General features: G+C 42.5%; 1 protein-coding gene across 1 annotated transcript; it reads left to right on the top strand.

Moving 5' to 3' along the window:
- The first annotated feature begins 48 nt into the window (after positions 1–48).
- On the top strand, positions 49–27,875 carry LOC136885265 (uncharacterized). The gene is made up of 2 exons (XM_067157751.2): positions 49–147; positions 26,160–27,875. The coding sequence occupies exon 2, from the start codon at positions 26,171–26,173 to the stop codon at positions 27,095–27,097; it is 927 nt and encodes a 308-aa protein (XP_067013852.2). The 5' UTR covers positions 49–147; positions 26,160–26,170; the 3' UTR covers positions 27,098–27,875.

Below are 27,875 nucleotides of genomic sequence, written 5' to 3' on the forward strand. Positions count from 1 at the left end.
GTGAGCGTTATAATAGCTGGGCGCCGCGCCGCGAGACATGAACATGATGCAGTGTGTTCGAAGTCATTCTCGAGTCCAGGCTTCAGTCGCTCACATCGCTACTTCCAGTGCATTTGAGGACTTGTCTTGGCGGGAACTGACTCTTTGGTTTGTATACCATCTTCTTTTCAATTCGTTAGTGTTTTGATAACAATTTATGAAATCCTAACTTACAGAATGTATTCCTTTCAAGTTACCACGTCATAATTTATTTAAATTTGGTCGTCAAGGGAAAGTGTGCAAAACTCGAATGGCTGAGAGGTATATTCATTTAACATTTTACGTAATATATTTCGGTGAACAGACTTCCTCTGGGCGAACCTTCACCACTTAAATATGAATTTTCTAGGTTAATTTTCGATGAATACAGTTGAACGTTTTTAGAGTTGAGATCGTTGGTTAAAAGCACTGGAATATTTTTGGTAAATCTTTTACGAAACTCTCACCAGCAGAGGTAGGGGCTACCGCTCTTTGATGTTCATTTGTTGCTAGGTACATACGTAGTTCTTCCGACTGCTACCAGCTGGGAAGGACGGACGTTGGGTGGGCGCACTGTTAAATTGATTCGTTGCTATGTCAATAAATAAATTACTAGTTGCTATGTTAATAAATAGAATTTTCGTTGCTATGCTAATCAATGAAAATCATAAATTCAAAAGTGTCGTCGTTAAGGCGCCAGCGCGCTGACCTCTCACCGCTGGGTTCCGTGGTTCAAATCCTGATCACTCCATGTGAGATTTGTGCTGGAGAAAGCGAAGGCGGGACGGGTTTTTCTCCGGGTACTCCAGTTTCCCCTATCGTGTTTCATTCCAGCAACACTCTCCAATATCATTTCACCTGTCAATCATTAATCATTGCTCCAGAGGAGTGCGACAGGCTTCGGCAGCCGGCTGCATTCCTATCATCGGCGCTAGATGGGGGCTTCATTCATTCCATTCCTGACTCGGTCGAATGAAGAAGAAGGTTCCCTAGTTGTACTTCCTCTTAAAACAATAATCACCACCTTCCCCTGTAACAAATATTATGGCTAGCCTTGGACCATTTAAAAATGCTATTATTTCTCCCGTAAAAGTTACTGTCATAAGAGAGACAGTAGCGTAATCTATCCTTAACATTGACCATCACTGTTATTAATGAAAATGTTTCTCATTTACCTACTCATGTGCTTTTTCTCTCCATTCTTCCCCCCATTTAAAATGATGATTGGTGTGTTTGCTATATTGCATCATCGCTTTAGGACTTTATATACCGCCAAAGTTGGTAATAACATCATGCTGTGCAGATTTATGGAAGTGACGTTACATTGGGCAAATATTCAGCCATTGCCAGAACCCACTGCCGCCAGTCATAATTAATATGTTATCCATATTGGTGAGAGTTTCGTAAATATTTACCATATTGAGGTACTTACAAAAGTATGAACAACTCTACAAAACTAGTAACCTCCTTACATGTTATAAAATAATATAATTTCAAGATTTTGGATACGTCATTACGTCGATGTGAAACGCAGGCGTGCCACTATCGAGGTTATGCTAACAATTCCCCAACAACTAACTGCCGATGGGTTGAACGTTCCTTATTGGGATCACTGTAAGTACCTAGAGCCCGGATTGTATGTAATTACATATTCTATTCCCATATATGTAGCTATAAGGAAAGCTAAAATGTCGGCGAATGACACTAAAAGGACCATTATTCCAGGAGTTTAAGTTACATATATTTACATATTTCGAAGCATAAGAAATATTTTGATAAATATTACATATTTTAAATATTTTGAAGGCTATTGCGCAATTGAAAAAACATTCTTTTTTTCACTAATTTTATATCGACTTAAGATTTTTAATTAAACACTTGAAAATAGTTTAAAAAGCCGGTACCTCTCTAACATCTAAAGTAAAATATTCTGTCAAAGAATAGCATCACTTAGCTACGTTGACAGTGCAAGTCTCGAGCTGTGACTACCAATCTTCCCTTGCACAAACTTTGTTACATTCTTCTCCTCTCATATTTAGTGACTCTTCTTTTGTGATCCCTTCCTCTGTCATTGGTTTAATGTCACATTCAAACGCGGCTTTTCTCTTTCTTTCTTTCTTTCCTTCCTTCCTTCCTTCCTTCCTTCCTTCCTTCCTTCCTTCCTTCTTTCTTTCTTTCTTTCTTTCTTTCTTTCTTTCTTCTTCCGTTATTGCCCATGATTTATTTCCATAAAAGCCTACACTCCTTACAAAAGTGTTCAGAAACATTTTTCTACTAAGCATATCTGTATGTCATGAGATCAAATTTCTTCTCTCTTATAATAAGGACCTTCCTTGCTTGAGCAAATCTAAGCTTACAATTAAATATTTCTTTGCCTGGCAGTTCGAAATACGCGCCAGGGCTTTCATGTGAAGTTCAAAAGGTCATTTTCTATATATAAGAACATCCTAACAGATAGTAGAAGGCATTCGATGATAATACAAAATTTGAAAAAAAAAAATAGTTAATTACGCCTCCAAATGAAAATTCGAGGTTGAATAACGTCTACACTTTTAACTTTTTTGGTTTTGTTTGATTTTTTATGTACAAGAATACATCACATAAGCTTAGGTATTAAGTTACATACTTTTTATTTACTAGGTATTCAACTATGTATTTATGTACATATTTCTCATTTTTATATTACATATAATCCGGTCTCTAGTGATAATATAAGGAAAGGTCTTCATTGGGGTAGTTACATAAATGGGATTAAAAATAAAGAATATAGATATCTGCATATGATTATGAGGGTATTTACAGGTTGTAGTAAAGATGTAAAGGAGAGGGCATGTAAGTCTCTGGTATAATAGTGGTGTATGGCCTCCGGAGAGGCCTGGTGCAGGTCTTTTGATTTGACGTCCGAAGGCGACCTGCGCGTCGTGATGAGATGATGATGATGAGGACGACACATACACCCAGCCTCCGTGCAAGCGAAATTAACCAATGATGGTTAATATTCCCGACCCTGACGGGAATCGAACTCGAGACCCCTGTGATCAAAGGCTAAGACCCCCAACTAGAGTATGTATGGGACCCTCACCAGAATTACTTTATTCGAGAACGGGAAAAAATCCAAAGAAAAGCAGCTCGATTTGTTCTGGGTGGTTTCAACAAAAGAGCAGGCTTACGAAAATGTTGCAAAAGTTTGGGCCGGGAAGACTTGGAAGAAAGGAGACGAGCTGCTCGACTAAGTGGTATGTTCCGAACCGTCATTGGAGAGATGGCTTGGAATGACATTAGCAGACAAAAAAGTTTGAATGGTGTTTTTAAAAATAGGAAAGATCACAATATGAAGATAAAACTGGAATTCAAGAGGACAAATTGGGGCAAAAATTGATTTGTAGGAAGGAGATATAGGGATCGGAATAAGAGCAACTTACCAAGGGAGATGTCCGGCTCCATGGCTGAATGGTTAGCGTGCTGGACTTTGGCCACAGGGGTCCGGGTTCGATTCCCGGCAGGGTCGGGAATTTTAACCTTAATTGTTTAATTTCGCTGGCACAGGGGCTGGGTGTATGTGTCGTCTTCATCATCATTTCATCCTCATCACGACGCGCAGGTCACCAACGGGAGTCAAATCAAAAGATCTGCATCTGGCGAGCCGAACTTGTCCTCGGATACTCCCGGCACTAAAAGCCATACGCCATTTCATTTACCAAGGGAGACATTCAATAAATTCCCAAATGCTTTGCAATAATTTAAGAAAAGGCTAGGAAAACAACAGATAGGGAATCTGTCACCTGGGCGACTGCCCTAAATGCAGATCAATGTTGGTTGATTGATTGATGGCGACTTGAAGGCTTGCGACAGACTCGAATGTCCGAGATATCTATTTAATGTTTTACATAATATATATTGGTGGGCGATTCTTCATCACTTAAACATTGGAAAGCCAGAGTACCTTTTTGGATTATTACAATATGACGTATTTAGAGATTTAAAAAATCGTGAATTAAGCGAGCGTCGGTGGTGGCAAATAGATTGCGGAGGAGAATGATTAGCTCAAAACCGTACCCAGGAGGGGGGGGGGGGGGGCAGGGGGAGGCAGGGGAGGGTGCTTATGAGATTTCAGTCCCTCCCCCCCCCACATAACAGAAATAAACAATATTAGGCACCACGTACGGGGTTTTCGAAAATTAAACCCACTAAATCAAGACTACTATGAAGTCAAACATTTGAAAATAACGCCATTGAAGTTTGCCTCTGTGGTGTAGTGGTCAGTGTGATTGGCTGTCACCAGGGGCGCAACCGGGGATGGGGTTACTGGGGGCTAGAATCCCCCTCCTCCATGGTATGTTCACGAAAAGAAAATAAAAACTGACAAACATTCAGCGACATGATTGTAGAATCAACACATCTGTATTTCACTTATTTCAGTGTCCTTGTAATGACAAGTCATTCATGCACCTCCATTGTGTTGTACTATCATTTTGTAACTACAGCACCCCCTCCTCCTTATCGGCCAATTCTGGCTACGCTACTGACTGCCACTACCGGAGGCCCGGGTTCGATTCCGGCTCTACCACGAAATTTGGAACAGGGGCCTGGAACGGGGTGCACTCAGTCTCGGGAGGTCAACTGAGAAGAGGGGTGTTAGATTCCCGCATCAGCCATTCTCGAAGTGGTTTTCCGTGGTTCCGAGGTACTGGCCCCCTCCCGAGTTGTATCCCCCGACCCAAAGTCTCACGCTCCAGGACACTAACCTTGAGGTGGCATCCCTCACTGAGTCAACCCTGGAGCTTAAACTGATTTTTAATCTTATTTTTTGCTGCTTGTTTAACCCTCGTCGGCTCCGCGGTGTAGGGGTAGCATGCTTGCCTCTTACCCGAAGGTCCCGGGTTCGATTCCGGCCAGGTCAGGGATTTTTACCTGCATCTGAGGGTGGGTTCGTGGTCTACTCAACCTACGTTAGTTGAGCTATCTGACGGTGAGATGGCGGCCCCGGTTTAGAAAGTCTGGAATAACGGCCGAGGGGATTCATCGTGCTGACCACACGACACCTCATAATCTGCAGGCCGTCGGGCTGAGCAGCGGTCACTTGGTAGGACATGGCCGTTCGAGGACAGGAAAGGGCCAGGAGTGGGAAGAAAGTGGCCGTGGCCTTAATTAAGCTACTGCCAGCCTCAGCATTGGCCTGCTGTGAAATGGGAAAACACGGAAACCATCTTCAGGGCTGCCGACAGTGGGGTTCGAACCGTCTATCAGCAAAAGGTAAGTGTTGCGATTGATTCGTATCATCATCATCATCATCATCATCATCTGTTTACCCTCCAGGTTCGGTTTTTCCCTCGGACTTAGCGAGGGATCCCACCTCTACCGCCTCAAGGGCAGTGTCCTGGAGCTTCAGACTCTTGGTAGGGGGATACAACTGGGGAGTATGACCAGTACCTCGCCCAGGCGGCCTCACCTGCGATGCTGAACAGGGGCCTTGTGGAGGGATGGGAAGATTGGAAGGGATAGGCAAGGAAGAGGGAAGGAAGCGGCCGTGGCCTTAAGTTAGGTACCATCCCGGCATTCGCCTGGAGGAGAAGTGGGAAACCACGGAAAACCACTTCCAGGATGGCTGAGGTGGGAATCGAACCCACCTCTACTCAGTTGACCTCCCGAGGCTGAGTGGACCCCGTTCCAGCCCTCGTACCACTTTTCAAATTTCGTGGCAGAGCCGGGAATCGAACCCGGACCTCCGGGGGTGGCAGCTAATCACGCTAACCACTACACCACAGAGGCGGCTGATTCGTATCATAAATAACAATTCCCTATGTAGGTGACAGAGTGGCCTTGAGAGATCCACTTCCTGTGCAGTCGCGGGAGCGTTTTATTGCTGGAAACCGGTTGCTTGGTTTGTATGCATTGCAGTCTTTGGTGCACTGGAAACAATCTGCGTAGCCCAAAGTTAGAGCAATAATTAATTAATCTCACCTTGTCCTTTGTAAATTACTCTAAATTGCTATTATTTCTAGACTGATTGTCAAGGGAAAGAAAAACCACGAATCGTTTAGATTCTATTTATTTATTTTTTGACACTAATATGACATGACTGACGGTGATATGAAATTAGCGACACAAAACGTGCGACGCGATTGGTACCTAGCAACCGTGCAGGCTGTGATGTGAAGTATTGATGGATGCCCATGACTGAGAGACATATTATCAAAGAGGGGCGTTAGAGTACAGATGGTCGATGTGATCTTGCAGGCTGTGATCGCATTGTGACGACGTGACGTTATTACTAAAACAAATTCTGTCCATCCATTAAATTTGAGTTCATTGTTGCCAACGTTATTCCTATTCATTTCGTTAGTAATCTGTTTACCCTCCAGGGTCGGTTTTTTTTCCATCGGACTCAGCGAGGGATCCTACCTCTACCGCCTCAAGGGCAGTGTCCTGGAGATTCAGACTTTGGGTCGGGGATACAACTGGGGAGAATGACCACTACCTCGCCCAGGCGGCCCCACCTGCTATGCTGAACAGGGGCCTTGTGGAGGGATGGGAAGATTGGATGGGACAGGCAAGGAAGAGGGAAGGAAGCGGCCGTGGCCTTAAGTTAGGTACCATCCCGGCAATTGCCTGGAGGAGAAGTGGGAAACCACGGAAATCCACTTCTAGGATGGCTGAGGTGGGAATTGAACCCACCTCTACTCAGTTGACCTTCCGAAGCTGAGCGGACCCCGTTCCAGCCCTCGTACCACTTTTCAAATTTCGTGGCAGAGCCGGGAATCGAACCCGGACCTTCGGGGGTGGCAGCTAATCACGCTAACCACTACACCACAGAGGCGGACCCTATTCATTTCAATGTGCGTTTTTAAGTTCGTATTCTCTTTTCAAAAGTTGTGAATAAAATATGAACAGTAACAACTTAAACATGCCCTTTGAAATTCGCTGCGAAGTCCGCCTAGGCCTAAATACGCCTCTGGGTCAGTTGTCCTGGTGGTGTTACTAAATTTGAACAGAGGCCATAATGAAATGCATGCGAATATCGTGTGCAGCTGAGATAAGCTCTGGTAAGATATACTTTTACTTTATCAAACAGCTGAGACCTTTAACCCGCTACAGAAAGAATATTAACGGAAGACTGGTGTTGGATTATGCAGAAATGCGGCCTCGTCAGCATAATAGTGTATAGAAGACATACGCTATGCGAACACTATGCGACAGTATAGAAGTTGCTGGGGTACAGGTGATGATGAGTAACGACCAGGGAAGGAATTTATACGAACTAATAATGAATTTTATATGTAAACGTACTTATATACAATCTTTCTGCGACAGCTGCAGGTTGCCCAAGGACAAAGAGTACCTTAACAACAGTAATGGCTATAGAGTAATTTACAAAGTGTAGGCAAAAGTGTCAGGTACGTCAAACATTTGAGGTCCGCAAGCATGGCTCTTGAAGATCAAATCAAATCAAATCAAAATCTCTTTATTTGCAAATGAGGTGTCTACCTCGGTGGCAAATGGTACACTAAAATACATTATTGTCAAGCACTAAATATTAAATTAACAAGAGAAGAAAATTGTTCCTATAATACAATATTATACAATTTACGCTAACAATGTTTTCTATTAACACACAGCTCATCCTTAATAAATTTATATTGTTTACAAAATTCTAATTATAATATCTCCTGTACTACTTACAAATATAGTCAACTGATATACAGTATGTGGAATTGCTTCAAATGATACTATAAAACTGGTATAACATTAATATTTACATTGCATTTATTTATTTTTTTTCTTTTTTTTTTCTTTTTTACCCGTTCTGGATCCTAAGTAGCATAACGACCTGCTGCGTCTTAACCAGAGCCCCTTTTGCCACCACTTTTCAGAGTTCCTGAAGGGCCTTCACAGCTACCGTAGCGGTCCCAGGGCCCTCGAAGTCCCCACTGTACTTCACCCCTACAGGCAGTCCCCTACTTTGGCTGTCCGAACTCCTTAGACCAGGGGATGGAATTAATTTATTCACACACATTTTTTTTATTTACAATAACCTGCACCGGTCGAATGCCCTCTAACACTTCATTTATTTTCTCTGTTGCTGTTTATTCTCTTCTTGAATATCTGTACAGATTTTGGAAAAGGATCAAACACTACCGCTGGTAAACTGTTCCACTCCTTCACACCCTTCCCAATGAATGAAAATTTACCCCAATCGCTTCTGCTAAAATTCCTTCTAATTTTATATTTGTGGTCAATCCTGCCGATATAATTATTTTCCAACTGAAGCCTCTCACGGATATCTCCCCATGCTTCTTCTCCTGTATAGGCTCTATATAATCCTGTAAGTCTAGTTTTCTCCCTTCTCTTACTTAAAGTTTCCCACCCAAGTTCCTTTAACATTTCTGATATACTACTCTTTCTCCTGAAATCCCCTGTTACAAATCTTGCTGCTTTCCTCTGCACACCATCTAGTTCTTTTATTAGGTATTCTTGGTGAGGATCCCAAACACTGTTTGCATATTCCAATAATGGACGAACCATACTCAAGTAACTTTTTTTCTTTTAATTCTTTGTTGCATCCTTTAAGTAGCCTCATTATGACATGTAATGATCTGTATGCTTTCCCAACAAGATCATGATGGACTTCCTATAAATGTGGTAATTGCGATGTTATAGATGAAATCTCTACTCAGCCTTAACGTATTGTAGAAGCTGACAAAAAATGTAGGTATGGTTCCTCGAGCACCTAACATCAAGCCGATTACAGAGATGGATGAGAGCTTATACTTTTGCTTATAGAAATCCACCGTTTCTTATAAATTCTTCTTTTTTTCCGCATCGACCTCTTCCGGCTGGTTTTCGTTGGTCTCAAATCTAATTGTTGGATTAATGATGAAACTTTCAGAACAGGATGTCAATGCGTCGGTTACTTCCTCTGTTGGAGAGACCGTCATAGACATTATAACCTTGCCCTCTCAAAGCATTAGCTATCATTGATCTGGCTACATTATTTATTTATTTATTTAGTTATTTTGATTGAAAAATGGATTTATATGAACTTAAAATTTAAAAAAAAACATCATTTCCATTTAATATTCAATTTCAATGAAGCTAAAGTTAGCTGTATGAATGATAATGTTCCACTTCTCATTTTAATATTTAATATGAACATAACTTACAATATTTTATATAAAAAATTAAGTTTCCAGTAGGAAACAATAATTTAATTTAAACGATTGCACATGTTAAAAACACTTAAGCTCTTTAGATGTTACCAAAGTTTCTCCCCAGTGTAGGAGTGGGCTCATCAGATGGATTGCTACACCTTATCGCCATTGAAACACCACTACGGTGAACAACTGCAGTCTATGAAATTAAATTCTGGTTTCCTTCCGGGAACTTCATTTTTGATATGCTGTAAAGCGCAAACAAAGGCGGGCATTTATACAAGTGGAGGCACATGCTTCCCCTAGTGCACTGTCACTGCATTGTTCTACATAGGAGCCTTGCAGGGGTGTCTCAAGGTTGGTCATCGGATGCAGAGTGACCACGGCTGCTCCGCAGGGTTGCCAACTTATATTTTCAAGTTCCGCTAAATACTACTAAAAATCCGCTAAAATTCCGCCAAGAATTCCGATCTCAAATAATGAGCAATAAAAAGGAGCAATAATAATAATAATAGTAAATGTCTGCACTCACCTGATCTGTGAGTTTCACTGGGATTAACCCCCTGCCTGCGAGCCGGCGGGCTAAAACTTGTGTTTTTTAGTGCCGGGTGCAAACTAGGTGAATCCCCTACCTCAAGGGCCACACACAGAACAGGCCAGTTCATTAAACGGTCTTCCTTCATAGCATAAATATAAATGTTACTCTCTCACAGTTTCATTATCTGTCGTCATTCGTCAACTAAGAGATAAGTACCCTTTCCCCACGCATTACAAATTTATAATACCATGATCTCATAATATCAAATCCAAATAACATGTTTTCCTCATGTGACTGCTAGCTCCTGATAAGAAATACGGAATAGCTCGGAGACAGACTGGAGTAAAAATTTAAAAAATAAACGTAAAATGGACAAAACACTAAATTCCGCTATAATAAATCTAGAATTCCGCCAAAAAATCCCCTGTCCGCTAAATGATATTTTTCTCCGCCGACAGTCTTCTAATTCCGCCAAATTTAGCGGAAAATCCGCCAAGTTGGCAACACTGCTGCTCCGTGGTCCGACATCTTACGCTCTACGCCTCTGTATTACTTCCACTCAGGAGCCGTCATCGGCTATATCGGCTATATGCCGAACGCATCGTGTCGTCACAAGTCCCTCTCACTTTTGATTCGTTGAGAATCTTGAAGTGAAATGATTAATTAAACTATAGCTCATTCCATGTTAAGGAAACAGTATTGCTCTTATGACAACAGGGTTGCCATTTCGAACGGCTCTGCTCAACACCATCACGGGAAAACGGCGGCACATAAATTTGTGAAATTCAGTATTTAAGTTCAAGACAAAAAGCGGAAGGAACTAAGCTACAAATTATTTTTATGAACTAAAGGGGACGGGGGTTTACAGCGGCTGATTTTGGTTTGTACAGAATCAGAGGTAAACTACGGCACGTAAGAAGCCTCAGAAATGAAGTTTAAGGAAAACTGGGGGAGAAAATAGACAAATAATTTTTATGGGCTCGAGGGGTGAGAGATGCATTTAATTGCATTTAATAAATTTCTCCAGGCAATAAAGGCTAGAAAACAGACGCAACAAATAACTACTGTATATGACTGTAAAGAAGATCTCAGTATTACTGTTAAAGAAAGAAATCACACGGTTGGCTTATCGCATAACTCTCATTCAACACAAGACAATTACGCATTGATTTAAAGCCTAGAAACACACGCACAAAAAATAAATACTGCGGATGACTTCACTACAGAAGTGAGCTGCCGGCGGTTCACAGAGTGAGGCTTGTACACGCACGCACATTAATGGTGTCCCGACATAAACAATCAACACTGCCCCACTCCAGTACTGAAAAAGAGTGGAGAAAGTTAAGGGATAGTGTTGAAGGCCACTCCAGTACTGAAAAGGAGGGGAGAGAGTAAAGGGATAGTGTTGAAGGCCACTCCAGTACTGAAAAGGAGGGGAGAAAGTAAAGGGATAGTGTTGAAGGCCACTCCAGTACTGAAAAGGAGGGGAAGGGAGTGAACACGTAGTGCTAAATACACAGTGTGTGTATTCCGGCGTTATACTGTAACATGGCTCCTATCCTATCACAGGTGAATCGAGGCCGTATTATTGGCATGTAGGAGGCTCACATGGTCCCCCAAGCAATAGCACAAGCAATACCATACAGTCTTAAGACAGTTTAGAGATGGATAAAAATATGGCAAGAACGAGGTGAAGAAGGATTGGTAGACCCGATATAACGCAGCTACAAAATATTCCTACCTAGTACAAAATACTTTTCGGTTAAAAAACTCCTTTACCTCTTGATACTGTAATTATCAGAGTAGGTTACTTTATAATTTTTTATGTTAAAATGCTATTTGTTCGGGGCGTCAACCTATAGAGTTCTTTTGCCCCTACTTGCACAATATATGAACCTGCATGTAATTGGAATTGCGGAAGTGTTGAGTGTTGAATGTGAGAAACGTTAAGGACGACACAAACACGCAGTCCCCAGGCCAGGGATATAATCATTTACAATTAAAACCCCCTGACCCGGCCGGAAATCGAACCCGGGGCGGCCGGACGAGTAGGTAACCTAATGCTGTACTTCAATACATCCGCCACTGTGCCCATTTCGATCACAACGAAGTCTTGTAGCGGGCTGTCTGCATGCAGTCCATGCAGCAATGCGTTAAGCGAGAAGGTGAGTCATTGTGCCTTCAACACTACCCCTTCACTCTCTCCCCTTCTTTTCAGTACTGGAGTGGGGCAGTGTTGATTGTTTACGTCGGGACACCATTAATGTGCACGTCTGTACCAGAGCAACACAGAAGAAGGAAAATGAAGGAAGGCAACGAAGCGATGGCTGTTCCCGCCATTGTGCTTCCTCCCTGCGAATGTATTTATGAAAAAGAAAATGTTACGCAATTATTTTAATAACTCACGGGCAAAAATGCCTCATCCTCGTTTATCTGTCTCTCATAATACAGTACAAAGTAGAGTATAATATTCCTTAATCACGAGGAATTATGGGTGTCTAAGAGGGGGTGTGTTCACTCCTTGTAGGTCCATAAGAGCAATACTGTTTTCTTAACCTGGTATGAGCTATAGTGTATTATTTAATTCTAGTCCGGCTCCATGGCTAAATGGTTAGTGTGCTGACCTTTCGTTACAGGGGTTCTGGGTCCGATTTCCGTCAGGGTCGAGAAATTTAACCACCATTGGTTAATAACTCTGGCACGAGGGCTGGGTGTATGTGTTGTCTTCATCATCATTTCAACCTCATCACGACGCGCAGGTCGCCTACGGGAGTCAAATGAAAAGACCTGCACCTGGCGAGCCGAACATGTCCTCGGACACTCCCGGTACTAAAAGCCATACGCCATTTCATTTAATTCTAAAATAGCCATGAATACCTTCGTGTGTCCAGTATGTTCTACCGGACGGTGCAAAGACAAGACTTTATTTGCTTTCTTCTAGCTCATGCATTGGCGAAGATACTGCGCGAGAATTTGCTTTCTCTCACTCTGTATGCGTCTTGGTGGGTGTGCTATTTACCTAGTGATAAATCCAACTTAGCACACTGGGGCGAAACGCTGGCAAACAGGAATGAGTTAGCTGGAAAATGTATAATGTCCAATAACGGACCAACTATATTGATATTGTAGGAGTTTGTTAAAATGTGCACGTGAGTACTTTCTTTGAGAATTTTGGAGTGAAATTATTAATTAAGCTAGTGTATTATTTAATTCTTGCTATTTGCTTTACGTCGCACCGACACAGATAGGTCTTATAGCGACGATGGGACAGGGAAGGGCTAGGAGTGTGAAGGAAACGGCCGTGGCCTTCATTAGGATTCAGCCCCAGCATTTGCCTGGTGTGAAAATGGGAATCCACGGAAAACCATCTTCAGGGCTGCCGACAGTGGGGTTCGAACCTACTATCTCTCGAATACTGGATACCGGCCGCACTTAAGCGACTGTGGTAATCGAGCTCGGTTTATTTAATTCTAAGGTAGTCATGAATAACTTGGTGTGCTCAATAAATTCTACATCCTTTATTTAGAGAAAAACTCAAATCTTTATTTTAAGACGAAACATTCAGGTGATGCAGTGATATTTACATGTGCCTTCTGCATCTGCAATATTTATATGGGCCTTCATCATAGCGATATGATAATAGGTACGAATATTTGTAAGTAGATGCATGTTTTTCACAATAATACACAGTTCAAAAAAATTAGGAGAACATGTCTTTGAAGTATGCCATGCCCCACAAAACAATGCCTCACACCAGTGGCGGCGCGTTCTATATGTTCAGTGGTTCAGTGAACCCCCTAGAAATAGATAAGTCTAGGTAAAATGATTTATCAGAGCCTATTCCTTAAATTTGCTCTGTATATCAGCGCGCGTAGCGGTATTTTTCTCATCAACACTCGGTTGCTCTCCGGAACCAGCGAAGAGGTTCAGTTTCAGGACTGAACGCGCGGGGCCGTGAGACGTAAGGAGGGTGAGCAGGGCGAGGGGCTGTGAGGAGCAGGGAAAACATAGCCCAGGAATCGCTGGCAACTGGACCAGCGATAGACATGAGTTACATCGAGCAGTTCCGAATTTAGCCGAAGCATTGTCAGAGCGCGTGGTTAAAATTTGCCGTATTGGTAGGTTTTGAAGGGATTTTAATTTGGCGATTTTGCCATTCTGATGTAATTAACCGCAATGAGCCAGAATATTTTGCTAACTACGGTTTGTATAGCATCAATAGGCGTAAGTAGCCTAAGTTTATGTAATCAAATTAAACTTTTCATTAGTAATACGTGTTTTATGAAAAGTAAACAGCAAAATACATCAACAAATAAATAACAGTAGTCTGCCTAACACTTTCTTGAAGAAGTTATTCCTACGTAAGCAACGTCTTCAAAATGAGGGGAAATTGGATCAGCTTAAAGTAATTGCACCTCACATCCTCTGCCTTTCATTCTTCATTGTTTTGGTAACTTCTTCGAGCTGTAGCCGTGTCTCTGCAAAGCAAAGTCATGCTTCTAATCAAGCAATGTCACTATTTTACATATATGTAAGCATCAAGTAACAATAACAATCTGAACACCTTTTTTTCCACAGCAGTGAACCCCCAGACGTTTTATTCACGCGCCGCTACTGCCTCACACCCAGGTATATTACCAACTAAACCTTTATTCTATACCATTGAAGTATACAAAAGAACATCGATGCATTCGCGTTCATTTTCAGAACACAAACGGAAATGTCCAAATAGGGGCGAAAACAAAGCGAGAACAGTCTTCCAGGGTGAACTTTTATCACACTTGGAGAGCTTCAGTATGGTGTATGTCCTCCACGAGCATTTATCACAGCTTGGCACCTACGTGGCATGCTCCGTATAAGTCGACGGAAGTCACGTTGCGGTATCAGGTCCCATTCTTCAATGAGAGCCTGTTCGAGGTCTTGGAGAGTCTGAGGTGGAACAGGACGCCCACGAACACTTCTGTCAAGTCTATCCCACACATTCTCGATGGGATTAAGGTCGGGACTCACTGCTGGCCATTCCATCTCTTGAATGTCCAGTTCTTGCAAGAGAACAGCTCTGGTGATGCGCGCTACATGAGCCCTGACATTGTCGTGCATGAGTACGAATTCAGAGCCAACACCGTATGCAGCAACCAACACATGCTGTAGCAGTATCTGCTCGACGTACTCCGCAGCAGTAAGATTACCACGGACGACGACATGATCCGTACGGCCACCCCACAGCATCACAGAACCTTGTCCGAATCGGTCGCATTCCTGGACAACATTTGGCATGTACTGCTCACCACGGCGTCCATCACGCTGTGTCAGGGGAAATCTGGACTCGTCTGTGAACAACACAGGTCTCCATTGGCGAAGTTGCCAGTTGACGTGGGTACGGGCAAACAGAAGGCGAGCTGCGCGATGTTGCTGTGTTAAAAGGGGCACTCGAACAGGGCGTGTGGATCGTAAGGACACTTCTCTTAACCTGTTCCTTACTGTCTGGTCAGACAGCGTGACTCCAGTGACCTTTCTGAGGTCTTGTTGCAGTTCTCTGGTATTTGCTGAACGACGCCGCAACGCACAGAAGGTCAGATATCGGTCATCCTGTGGTGTTGTAATGCGTCCACGACCTTGTCCAACCCTCCTTGTGAACTGGCCTGTCTCAATGTAGCGATTCCACAAGCGGTGAATAACTGACGGAGAGACATTGAGATCCACAGCAACACGACGAAAAGTCCATCCTTCCTGGATCAAAGTGAACCTCGTTAAGATGTCTTATGGGATGTGCTGGTTGACGTACAACGTGCTCAAATGACCGCAATAGTCTGTGTACCTGACAACGACACACGGACGCATCGCTATTCACATTGTTTTGAGGGGTCACCTGACAGTTTGATGCATGGCCACGCCTACAGATGGAGGATAACTACGATTTGACATACCCTGAGTAGCTTAAGGTCTCAAAATATGCTGTACGACCATTGGAACCCCGTCCGGCTCCATGGCTAAATGGTTAGCGTGCTGGCCTTTGGTCACTGGGGTCCCGGGTTCGATTCCCGACAGGGTCGGGAATTTTAACCATCATTGGTTAATTTCGCTGGCACGGGGCGTGGATGTATGTGTTATCCTCATCATCACGACGCGCAGGTTGCCTACGGGTGTCAACTCAAAAGACCTGCACCTGGCGAGCCGAACATGTCTTCGGACACTCCCGGCACTAAAAGCCATACGCCATTTCCATTTCATTGGAACCCCATCTACCAAATTAACGTTCACATACCAAGATGTTATAAAACATGTTCCCCTCTTTTGTGTGTGTGTGTGTATTATTTAGAGTGATGTTCGTAATAATAATAATTTAATTTCGTGTGGCTATTTCTAGCCGAGTGCAGCCCTTGTAAGGCAGACCCTCCGATGAGGGTGGGCGGCATCTGCCATGTGTAGGTAACTGCGTGTAATTGTGGTGGAGGATAGTGTTATGTGTGGTGTGTGACTTGCAGGGATGTTGGGGACTGCACAAACACCCAGCCCCCGAGCCATTTGAATTAACCAATGAAGGTTAAAATCCCCGACCCGGGCGGGAATCGAACCCGGGACCCTCTGAACCAAAGGTCAGTACGCTGACCGTTCAGCCAACGAGTCGGACAGTAATAATGAATGTGTGCGAAGCAGCATTAGAACCGATTATAAAATGGGCACGCAACAGCATTGTGAGCGTTCAGTTATATCATTGCAGCAATCTTTTCCATTTCTTCATATCCAGGGTTCTTTGGAAGTGAAGTATCCATCTTCATTTTTGTTACATTTGCAACTTTACGTCTACCACCCCGTTTGACGCAGAATATATAAGTTTGACCGCCATTTTCTCTAGTTAATAATGGCGCAAAATTCACTGGGATATGTTGACATCTGATGGTTTCTTTATTTTTTAAATTTAATTTCAATATAGTAACCTGAACCAAGGCTGTTCTTGGTGCAATACAGATCAGTTACAATGGCTGCTATATTCACAATGTAATTACAAAAGAATATAGAGTAAATATATAATGTAACATGATGTAATAGATGAGATAGGACGAAGCTTCACAAACATAATTACCATACTACTTTAAGTGTTTAGTTACATTACTCTTGAAAATGGATAAAGTTGTAAACATTTTATAATTTATACAGTAGGTATATAAGTGAGTTATACATAGTTATATAAAAATGCCAAAGGGAAATTTGTTCATAGCTAGTAGAATGAATCTGACTGTAGTGAATGTTACAAATAATTCTTGTTACATAATGATGAATCTGTGAATTGGTAAATACTGATGTGTTTGAGCGGACTAAAAGGGGCTTAACGTGCTCAACTTTTCTACGAACAATTATGAAGCAGAATCATGCCGAATACTATTCCGCGTTTATATCGCTTCCCTATGGAAACGCCATGTTTTTATAAGTTATGAACTTAAACAAAGGAAAGTAGGTTGCGATAAAAGTATCATCTCCTCAAGTAATCGCGTTGATTCAAAAGTACACAAGTACAAACATACACTAACAAATTACTGTATCAACGCTTACTACACAGCCTAGGTACCTGTATAATTTGCTGACGATTCATGTCTCCTCTCTGAGGCACATGAGGAAATGCAAGCAAAGCTGGAAGATTTCACAGAGGAAGGAAAAAAAAAAAAGGTGCGACTAATGATCAACTCAAAGAAGACCAAGGCCCTAAGGATTAACACCAACAAATTAGACCCCTTTGTCTTCAGTGATGAATCTATGGAGAATGTGGATAGCTTCACTTACTTGGGCAGTGTAGTTGTCAAATATGGGAGGGCTGCACAAGATGTCTCGCACCGCATTCAAAAAGCAAATGGTGCCTTTGTTCGGCTCTATCCGGTGTGGAAGAACAACAGAATATCTGTCAGGACCAAACTCTGCATCTTCTGAAGTAATGTCAAGTCTGTTCTGTTATGTGGGTCTGAGACTTGGAAAGTGACTGACATCCAAGTTGCAGACCTTTGCTGACCGCTGTTTGCGAAGGATTCTTAACATCAACTGGCCGGAAGTAATCTCCAACCATCAACTCTGGAGCAGGACGACAGAGATTGAGATGGCCATACAGGTGAAGCGGTGGAAATGGAAATGGATCGGGCATACACTGAGGAAGGGAAACGAAGGAACTGAGAGAGAGGCACTGGACTGGAACTCGCAAGGTAAAAGGCAAAGAGGGAGACCCAAGCAAACGTGGCGAAGAACTGTTCACGTGGAAGCGATGGAAGAAGGCAAGACGTGGATTGAGGTAAAGAGGCTGGCCGTCAACAGGATCAGATGGACAAGCTTTGTTGATGCCCTGTGTTCCACGAGGAACAACAGGAATTAAGCAAGTCAAGTATGTAGCTGTATGTTTCGATCTTTACGGGCAGGCAACAGGAACCTGTCATCGGAAAGCGTGCTCAGCGCTGAGTCAGCAACATCACGAAGTTCAAGCCGCCTGCACTTGTTATTTCTAGCATGGGCGCTGCGGATACTGCGGGCAACGTTTGCCATCCGTCAATAAATTCAGTGACAGACATGACACTGTATAGGCTTTTGGGCTTATGCCGTGTCAAGAAAATAAGGTGAAAATTCTTTATGTTTCGCAGAGAACTGTGCTCATCAGAAGAAATCTCGACTGTCCACGAGAAAGACGTCTTAAACAATTGTGTGCAGCCATTACGGTCGCTTTATTGCTATCAAAGTATTTTAGGGGTCTTTAAAAGGGCCTGGTCAGACAGGAAAGGGTAGGAAATAGGATAATTCTTAAAGTATAGCGTTGCATTACCAAACCAATTTTATTTCAATGAACTCTCTTCTGATTTTATATTTATTACAACAGCGAGTACGTGTCCCCTCCATAATTTAGCCTTCCTTTTCGAACACCAACATAATTTATTAGCAGCAGTCATTGCGTCCTGTGATGCATAAGCAGTAAGCAAGTTAGAACCAATAATTTGATCATCAACATCAAGACAAGTGCTCAATTGTAGGGAGAGTATCTCGAAATACACACAAATAAATATTCATACATGCTTCGCCTTTGTGACGTAAGTTGTTTAAGAAGCCTTTCTCGTGGACAGTCGAGATTGCTTCTGATGAACACAGTTCTCTGCGAAACGTAAAGAATTTTCACCTTATTTTCTTGACACGCCATAAGCCCAAAAGCCTATACAGTATCATGTCTACAAGCATCAATGGCAACAAATTCAGTGATATTACGCTTAATCTGTGACATTTCTCTCATTGATGATAAATTCAACAAGTTTACTATTTAACCTATGGACCAGATTAATGACCTCTTACCGACTTAACTGCTTCGAAAGTATCGGAGTGAAAGATTGCAGCATTTAGCCTGGTACTCCATCTCGTTAGGTTAGGCTGGAGTGACAAAGCAAATCTGCAAGCTCTCTCTGTGCGCAGCAATACGAGCAGGAGCTTTCAGGAATAGCGTACCTTTAATATGAAAATACTGCCAGTATAGGCCTATGATTTAGAATATCTCTGCGCATGATTAAGGGGGTATTTAGGGGTTCTAGTAAGGATGTAAAGGAGAGGGCATATACTGAAAGTCTCTGGTAAGACCCCAACTATATAGAGTATGCTTCCAGTGTTTCAAGAACTGGAAAAATATCCAAAGAAAACTAGCTCGATTTGTTCTGGGTGATTTCTGACAAAAGAGTAGCGTTACAAAAATGTTGCAAACTTTGGGCTGGGAAGACTTGGGAGAAAGGAGACGAGCTGCTGGACTAAGTGATATGTTCCGAGCTTCAGTGGAGAGATGGCGTGGACTGACATCAGTTGACGAAAAAATTTGAGTGGTGTCTTTAAAAGTAGGAACGATCACAATATGAATAAAAAATTGGAATTCAAAAGAACAAATTGGGGCAAATATTCGTTTATAGGAAGAGGAGTTAGGTATTGGAATAACTTGCCAAGGGAAATGTTCAATACATTTCGAAATTCTTTGCAATCGTTTAAGAAAATGCTAGGAAAGCAACAGATAGGGAATCTGCCACCTGGGCAACTGCCCTAAATGCAGATCAGTAATAATGATATTAAATTATTGCTGCCGGACTGAGTGGCTCAGACGGTTAAGGCGCTGGCCTTCTAACCCCAACTTGGCAGGTTCGATCCTGGCTCAGTCCGATGGTATTTGAAGGTGCTCAAATACGACAGTGTCAGTAGATTTACTGGCACGTAAAAGAAGTCCTGCGGGACTAAATTCCGGCACCTCGGCGTCTCCGAAGACCTTCAAAAGTAGTTAGTGGGACGTAAAGCAAATAACATTATTATTATTATTATAAATTATTGCTTCTCAGTATACGATTTAATTGATTCTCGAATTTACTCAACATTACTTACATTAATGCTTTTTTTTATTTTCTTGGTGGAAACAGTCATTGTATTCAAATTCTCATACCCAGAAGATATTGTTTCCGCCACACCATGTAGTGTATGGGCTAAACATGTAACGTGCTTCATAATGGTGGTGGTTATTGTTTTTTTTTGCTAGGGGCTTTACGTCGCACCGACACAGATAGGTCTTATGGCGACGATGGGATAGGAATGGCCTAGGAGTTGGAAGGAAGCGGCCGTGGCCTTAATTAAGGTACAGCCCAAGCATTTGCCTGGTGTGAAAATGGGAAACCACGGAAAACCATCTTCAGGGCTGCCGACAGTGGGATTCGAACCCCCTATCTCCCGGATGCAAGGAAGTACAATTAGGCAAGAATCCGCTATGTGTAGAAGAACTCAGATAAAGGAGGAAGGTAGGGGATACAAATTTGATGTACTCCTCGGTTACGTAGGACTGGAGGAAACTCAAGCGAGCGAGTGTGATGAGGAGAGATCTGATGTATTTGCAGGTGGCAGTGTATGAAGATAAAGAAATTATCCTTTTCCTCTTGTGTTCTCATGTTTCTCTTTGTTTCCTATTTCTCCTAATCCTTCTTATAAAGACCTGACGTTGTATTTATATTATTCTTTCATATTTCTATCTTATGACTTAGTTTGACTGTGTAGCCCAGTTTCAAAACTAATCTTCTAACATTTTACTGATTTTACAGGATAGGCGAAGAACTGTTCCAAGGCGCACGTAAGATGCAGTGGTTGAACATTTAGTGTGGTTTGATTCCTTGTTGTCCTAAGTCACTGTCATCTATACAAAGCAATAAAACTGAAGTGTCTGTCTGTAATATCAAAATAACAGCATTTTACTTTTATATTAAAGTACTGTTTATACGCTACTTACAACTAAAAACCAATTTTTACAGTTTTTGACTGTATGTTTGTTTGTTCCGGCTAATCTCCGAAACGGCTGGACCGATTTTGACGGGACTTTCACTGGCAGATAGCTGATGGTATAAGGAGTAACTTAGGCTACTTTTAAATTTTGAAAACAGAGGGGGAGCGACGGGGGGAATAACAAAATATTAGGCGAAATATCGAATTTTTCTGGACGAGATAAAGCTCATTCTCGGTAAGCCCTATGGGTCCAAAACCATGTTTTAAGGCCCTAATACTAACCGTTATGGAGATATTGGCACCACACTACCCCTGATTTAGGAATCCGATAAAGAAACGACCAGCAGCGAGATTTGCCACTCAAAATTGGTACACATTTGTAATAGTTACGAAATGTCAGATCAAACAAGTACATTCAATAATATATACACTGACTGACAGAGCAAATGCAACACCAAGAAGGAGTGGTCAGAACTTTATGCCAATTGCAGGGTAGACTGACGTCACTGAGGTATGCTCATGATGTGAAATGCGCCGCTGTGCTGCGCACGTACGAACGATAAATGGGACACGGCGTTGGCGAATGGCCCACTTCGTACCGTGATTTCTCAGCCGACAGTCATTGTAGAACGTGTTGTCGTGTGCCACAGGACACGTGTATAGCTAAGAATGCCAGGCCGCCGTCAACGGAGGCATTTCCAGCAGACAGACGACTTTACGAGGGGTATGGTGATCGGGCTGAGAAGGGCAGGTTGGTCGCTTCGTCAAATCGTGTCCACGGTGCAGCGCCTGTGGCGAAGATGGTTGGCGCAGGGACATGTGGCACGTGCGAGGGGTCCAGGCGCAGCTCGAGTGACGTCAGCACGCGAGGATCGGCGCATCCGCCGCCAAGCGGTGGCAGCCCCGCACGCCACGTCAACCGCCATTCTTCAGCATGTGCAAGACACCCTGGCTGTTCCAATATCGACCAGAACAATTTCCCGTCGATTGGTTGAAGGAGGCCTGCACTCCCGGCGTCCGCTCAGAAGACTACCATTGGCTGCACAGCATAGACGTGCACGCCTGGCATGGTGTCGGGCCAGAGCGACTTGGATGAGGGAATGGCGGAACGTCGTGTTCTCCGATGAGTCACGCTTCTGTTCTGTCAGTGATAGTCACCGCAGACGAGTGTGGAGTGTGGCGTCGGCGTGGAGAAAGGTCAAATCCGGCAGTAACTGTGGAGCGCCCTACCGCTAGACAACGCGGCATCATGGTTTGGGGCGCTATTGCGTATGATTCCACGTCACCTCTAGTGCGTATTCAAGGCACGTTAAATGCTCACCGCTACGTGCAGCATGTGCTGCGGCCGATGGCACTCCCGTACCTTCAGGGGCTGCCCAATGCTCTGTTTCAGCAGGATAATGCCCGCCCACACACTGCTCGCATCTCCCAACAGGCTCTACGAGGTGTACAGATGCTTCCGTGGCCAGCGTACTCTCCGGATCTCTCACCAATCGAACACGTGTGGGATCTCATTGGACGCCGTTTGCAAACTCTGCCCCAGCCTCGTACGGACGACCAACTGTGGCAAATGGTTGACAGAGAATGGAGAACCATCCCTGAGGACACCATCCGCACTCTTATTGACTCTGTACCTCGACGTGTTTCTGCGTGCATCGCCGCTCGCGGTGGTCCTACATCCTACTGAGTCGATGCCGTGCGCATTGTGTAACCTGCATATCGGTTTGAAATAAACATCAATTATTCGTCCGTGCCGTCTCTGTTTTTTCCCCAACTTTCATCCCTTTCGAACCACTCCTCCTTGGTGTTGCATTGTCACTGTCAGTCAGTGTATATTTGTGGTACCATCTAGCGCCAGTATACTTAAATAATTTCAAACATGACAAATAATTTCTACGTACTTAAGTAATTACACCAGTGATATAAATATCTAATGAAGTCACTCACATCCATAGTATGGGTAACTAAAGCCAGTTTGTGATAACTCGTATGAAGAACGGGTACTTCTGCTAGTCATAAGTATAATTAAATCTGTATAAATAGGTTAAATTAGCAGAAAAAATATGTAGGCGATTAGTTTTGTAATGGTAGGTGTTAGTTGATCAGTCCTGAAACAGCAGTATGAACATCATGACCTATGCATTCTGAATATACACTGGTTTTGTATAATAGAGCACAATATTGGTAATTGTTAACATTTATAAGTGTTATTGGAAATAAATAACACAATTTCCTTGAAGAATATGAAATCACACTTAGGATACCATTGAACTAGTCAAACATTGAAACTAACATCAATCATTGGGAGATCTTTCTCCTCGTCCCACTCGTCATTGTCACTGTCTGCTAAAGGGTGGTCTTGGACTGTTCCCCCAAAAGCGTCCTTGTAGAATGAGAGATTCTTCAGGTCCCTCCAGTTGTTGCCATAATTTCACCAGCAGCTTTTCCACATCCTTCATTTTGTTCACGTTTGATTGACATTCTAAAGATCCTGGATTATAGTTCCGTTTCTATGAGTTTCGACTTGACAGTTAACCAGAAGTCGAACATTGGTGCCAAATTGTTACGAGTACAAATAACAGGAACGGAAATGTATATACTCGAATATAAGTCCATAATCAATTATTCTTTGTAGCAACAAGCGTAACTCACATAAGACTAACAATAACACATAACATATTAGGATAAAACACAAGAAGATGAAATTTCTACTCACCATCTAGAACACCTCGCGTTGCTAATAGATTCAGTTTCACATAAGGAAGGAAAAGTCTTACAAAGGGAATGCACCACTGATTTCTGAGTCACTATCGGCATTGTTATCGTTTGTTGAGGTTTCATTCTCGCTTGACCTTAACGAGATAATAACGTCTTCACTTATCTCGGATTGTGTCTCGCAACCTGCACTTACACGGCCCACGGCTTCCCACAGAAGTATTTGAACTTCCGAAGCTGTGAAGAGTCGGTTATTCGCCCAAATCAATTATATGGCGTTAAAATGGCAATGGTATGGTGGAAGACGAACAACTTGCCTCCCGCCACGTAAACTGGATACTAGAGCTTGTTTTGTTTCACGAGATGCACGAGATCCTCTTCCTCATGTCATCGCGAACCGAAATATTGTGCTCCTTCAACCGCTCAACCAACTCATTGTTTCTAGCCGCCATTGTTGATGCTTTGTCAAGAATGACCGAGTGAACTGACAAAGGCCGCGAAAAGAGCTGAGCACAACAGAACACACAGCTGATAGCACGTGGTTACAGGTAACAACAGGTCGACAACACGGGTAACCGGAACTGGAGTCTAACGCGCTCTATCGGAGCGATCGGCTGCCTATGATTGGCTGTTGATTAATTCACGTAGCCTCCGCCAAAATACAGCGCTCAAATGTCAAGTCGAAACTCATAAGAACTGATGTCAGTAATGCTCGTGGATGGTATATTGGCACTCTTTGCTTTAATACTGAAGCCCATATTGCATGTCTGTTCTCCTCTAATGGGGACTTGGTCTTTGTCCTTGGATTTTCTTAAGCAGGAACGCTTTGCTTCTGTTAATTTAAGTGCCAAACAAATATTCGGGTCTTCATTACGTCTCTTACAGCGGCTTTCCAGTCTTATATTACAACATACTGTATGCTGATATGTTCCATCGGGTCAGCAATAATATTGTCTTCTCGTAGATGCCAATCACTCGGTCTGGTGTCATGTAAGAATGTCCTGGGTCAGGAAAAATAAACTGGACATTTTAAATTGTGTTTTATCTAAAGCGATTTACTATACACGTATTCCGATAATAATAAGTTTTGATTCCGTATATCGACCTTTCAATGGTACAACATTGCAGATGACCACTTTTGAAAGCACACTCCAGTAATGTGTGGCTCAGGCGGCAGCACGTCGGCCTCTCATCACTGGGTTCAATCAATCAATCAATCAATCAATCAATCAATCAATCAATCAATCAATCAATCAATCAATCAATCAATCAATCAATACTGATCTGCATTTAGGGCAGTCGCCCAGGTGGCAGAATCCCTGTCTGTTGTTTTCCTATACTTTTCTAAAATAATTTCAAAGAAATTGGATATTTATTGAACATCTCTCTTGGTAAGTTATTCCAATCCCTAACTCCCCTTCCTATAAACGAATATTTGCCCCAATTTGTCCTCTTGAATTCCAACTTTATCTTCATATTGTGATCCTTCCTACTTTTAAAGACACCACTCAAAAGTATTCGTCTACTGATGTCATTCCACGCCATCTCTCCACTGACAGCTCGGAACATACCACTTAGTCGAGCAGCTCGTCTCCTTTCTCCCAGTTCTTCCCAGCCCAAACTTCGCAATATTTTTGTAACGCTACTCTTTTGTCGGAAATCACCCAGAACAAGTCGAGCTGCTTTTCTTTAGATTTTTTTCCAGTTCTAGAATCAAGTAATCATGGTGAGGGTCCCATACGCCGGAACCATACTCTAGCTGGAGTCTTACCAGAGACTTATATGCCCTCTCCTGTACATCCTTACTACAACCCATAAACACCTTCATAACCTTGTCCAGAGATATGTACCCTTTATTTACAACCCCATTTATGTGATTACCCCAGTGAAGATCTTTCCTTATATTAACACCTAGGTACTTACAGTGATCCCTGGGTTCCGTGGTTCAAGTCCCGGTCACTCCATGTGAGATTTGTGTTGGACAAAGCGGAGGCGAGACAGGTTTCTCTGCGGGTACTGCGGTGTTCCCTGTCATCTTTCATTCCAGCAACACTCTCTAATATCATTTCATTTCATCCGTCCATCATTTATCATTGCCCCAGAGGAATGCGACAGGCTTCGGCAGCCGGCACAATTCCTATTCTCGCCGCTAGATGGGGCTTCATTCATTCCATTCCTACCCGGTCACTGACTGGAAAACAGGTTGTAGGTTCATTCAATCCAGTAATGTAATATGTAAATGATGAGTTTTGAAACAGAACGAGTGGTGTAGATGAACAGTTTTGTAATCGAATCGATATTTCAAAATGCCACTAAGGGTGTCAAATGAAAAGTTATGTTCCCAATTTTTTCGCAGAATAAGGATATAGATCCAATATGTCAGATTCTACGCCTAAGTACTAATCAGTCTTTCTTGTTCCTTTCCAATACTTGCGTCATTACCACGATGCACATTAAATTTGGTCCATTCTTTCTTCCTATAGGTATCTTGAAGATGGCGAGCAGGTACCAGTCTGAGGGGAATGTCCAGGCCATGCCATCAAAGTTGGTTTATGTGGATTTGAAAACAACGGGATTCAAGAAAGATGCCCAAGCCTGTCAAATTGGATCTTGCTGTGAAGACGAGGAATTTACTTGCTATACATGCCCGACGATTGAATTCGAGTTGCAAGCAACATATAAAACCTATTTTTATTCAAATGAGGGTGTTTTGTACCAGGAAGGAAGAATATTGGAGACTCTGCCAATGTCTGAAGCGTGGGAGCGGTTTTTACGGTTCCTCGAAGAAAAGTGCGGAGGAAATGTCACGCTGGTAATGCATAGGGATGCTTATCATCTGCCTATCATTAAGAGACATTTAAAGGAACTTGGACTTCTCGAAAAGTTCAGTGTTATCTGTAAAGGAGTTATAGACACGTTACAATTATTTCGAAAGGAGTATCCGCAGATAAAGGAGGAAGGAAGGGGATACGAACTTGATGAACTCCTCAGTATTATAGGACTGGAGGAAACTAAACCGAGCGAGTTAGATGCTTTAGTCGCCGCTAAAAATTTAAAAGAACTGGTAGATCATGAGATTAGTCAAGGGAATATTGATTCCTATGTTCTGAACAACTATTTCAAGTCTCTTACTTACATTCAAGAGGCAGAGAATGCAAAAGAAGACGCGAAAATTCTTAAAACTGAAATGCCCAGTTTGTCGAAAGAGACAGCTGAAAAGCTGGTAGGTGCTGGGATCTCCTACTATTTGTTATTGTCTACGTACAACGAAGCCGGGGAGAGTGGGATAAGATCACTGCTGTCTGAAGAGGTAAATGGGCAAGTGAGGGTTACAAAAAGCAGTATGGTAATTAGAAAAAATATATACGATCTCCAGAATAGAATCAAAACCGAGGTTTCGTCTCCCCTAGAGGAGCAATAGGATTGTGTAATTCATTGGCATATGCTTGCTTTGAAGTTTAAGGAGAAATGGAATCGCCTATCTTCACAATATTAAATTATACATAATATAGGGAACATTTTCTCATAAACCACTGCAGCCACAAATCTAAATTTTTGACATTGCATGAAAACGTATATGTTGTCTGTACAGAAAGAATAGATTTTTATGAGTGCTTTTCCTGAGTGAGATATTAATTTTTTGTGGGTAAGGTTTTTTAACACTAAAAAAAATGTTTTTTCCGTCTAAACTCTTATTATGGTAGGTTTTGAAACAAAATGGTTTCACTGCATATAGAATACTGTAATGAACACGTTCTGAAATATAGAGTCAGTAGAATCTGATAAAATCTTCCTTGAATATGAAAATGTTAAACTTACAAAAATATGCTCAAAGTTAAAACATCCTTGTTGTATAATCTCCACTTCCTTCGTCATCTCCAAAGGTATCCCCCAGACTTCTTTCGGCACTTATTCTAACTTGTCTTGCTTATCTCGCTAAAATCTTAATTGCACTTTCTGCATTTCTGAGTCTGAGCTTATTCGAAGCCAGCATAGCATCAAGTGTCTGAGAACCAGCACGCAACCCGAACATTACAAAAACCTGACACTTGGTAATATTCCTTCGGTTGTATGTTGCCACTGTCTTGAAAATTGGTTTCCTTCCTTTCTGGCAATTCACACGCCTTTTAAAAACTTTACCACCAAGTCTAGGCATTTCCACAGAGAGAGAGAGAGAGAGAGAGAGAGAGAGAGAGAGA

The sequence above is a fragment of the Anabrus simplex genome, chromosome 14 (genome assembly GCF_040414725.1).
Source record: "Anabrus simplex isolate iqAnaSimp1 chromosome 14, ASM4041472v1, whole genome shotgun sequence".
Classification (NCBI taxonomy): Eukaryota; Metazoa; Arthropoda; class Insecta; order Orthoptera; family Tettigoniidae; genus Anabrus; species Anabrus simplex.

Bases quoted from the DNA above. Each gene is read 5' to 3' on its own strand.
- LOC136885265 (XM_067157751.2), top strand. From the start codon at position 26,171: ATGGCGAGCAGGTACCAGTCTGAGGGGAATGTCCAGGCCATGCCATCA.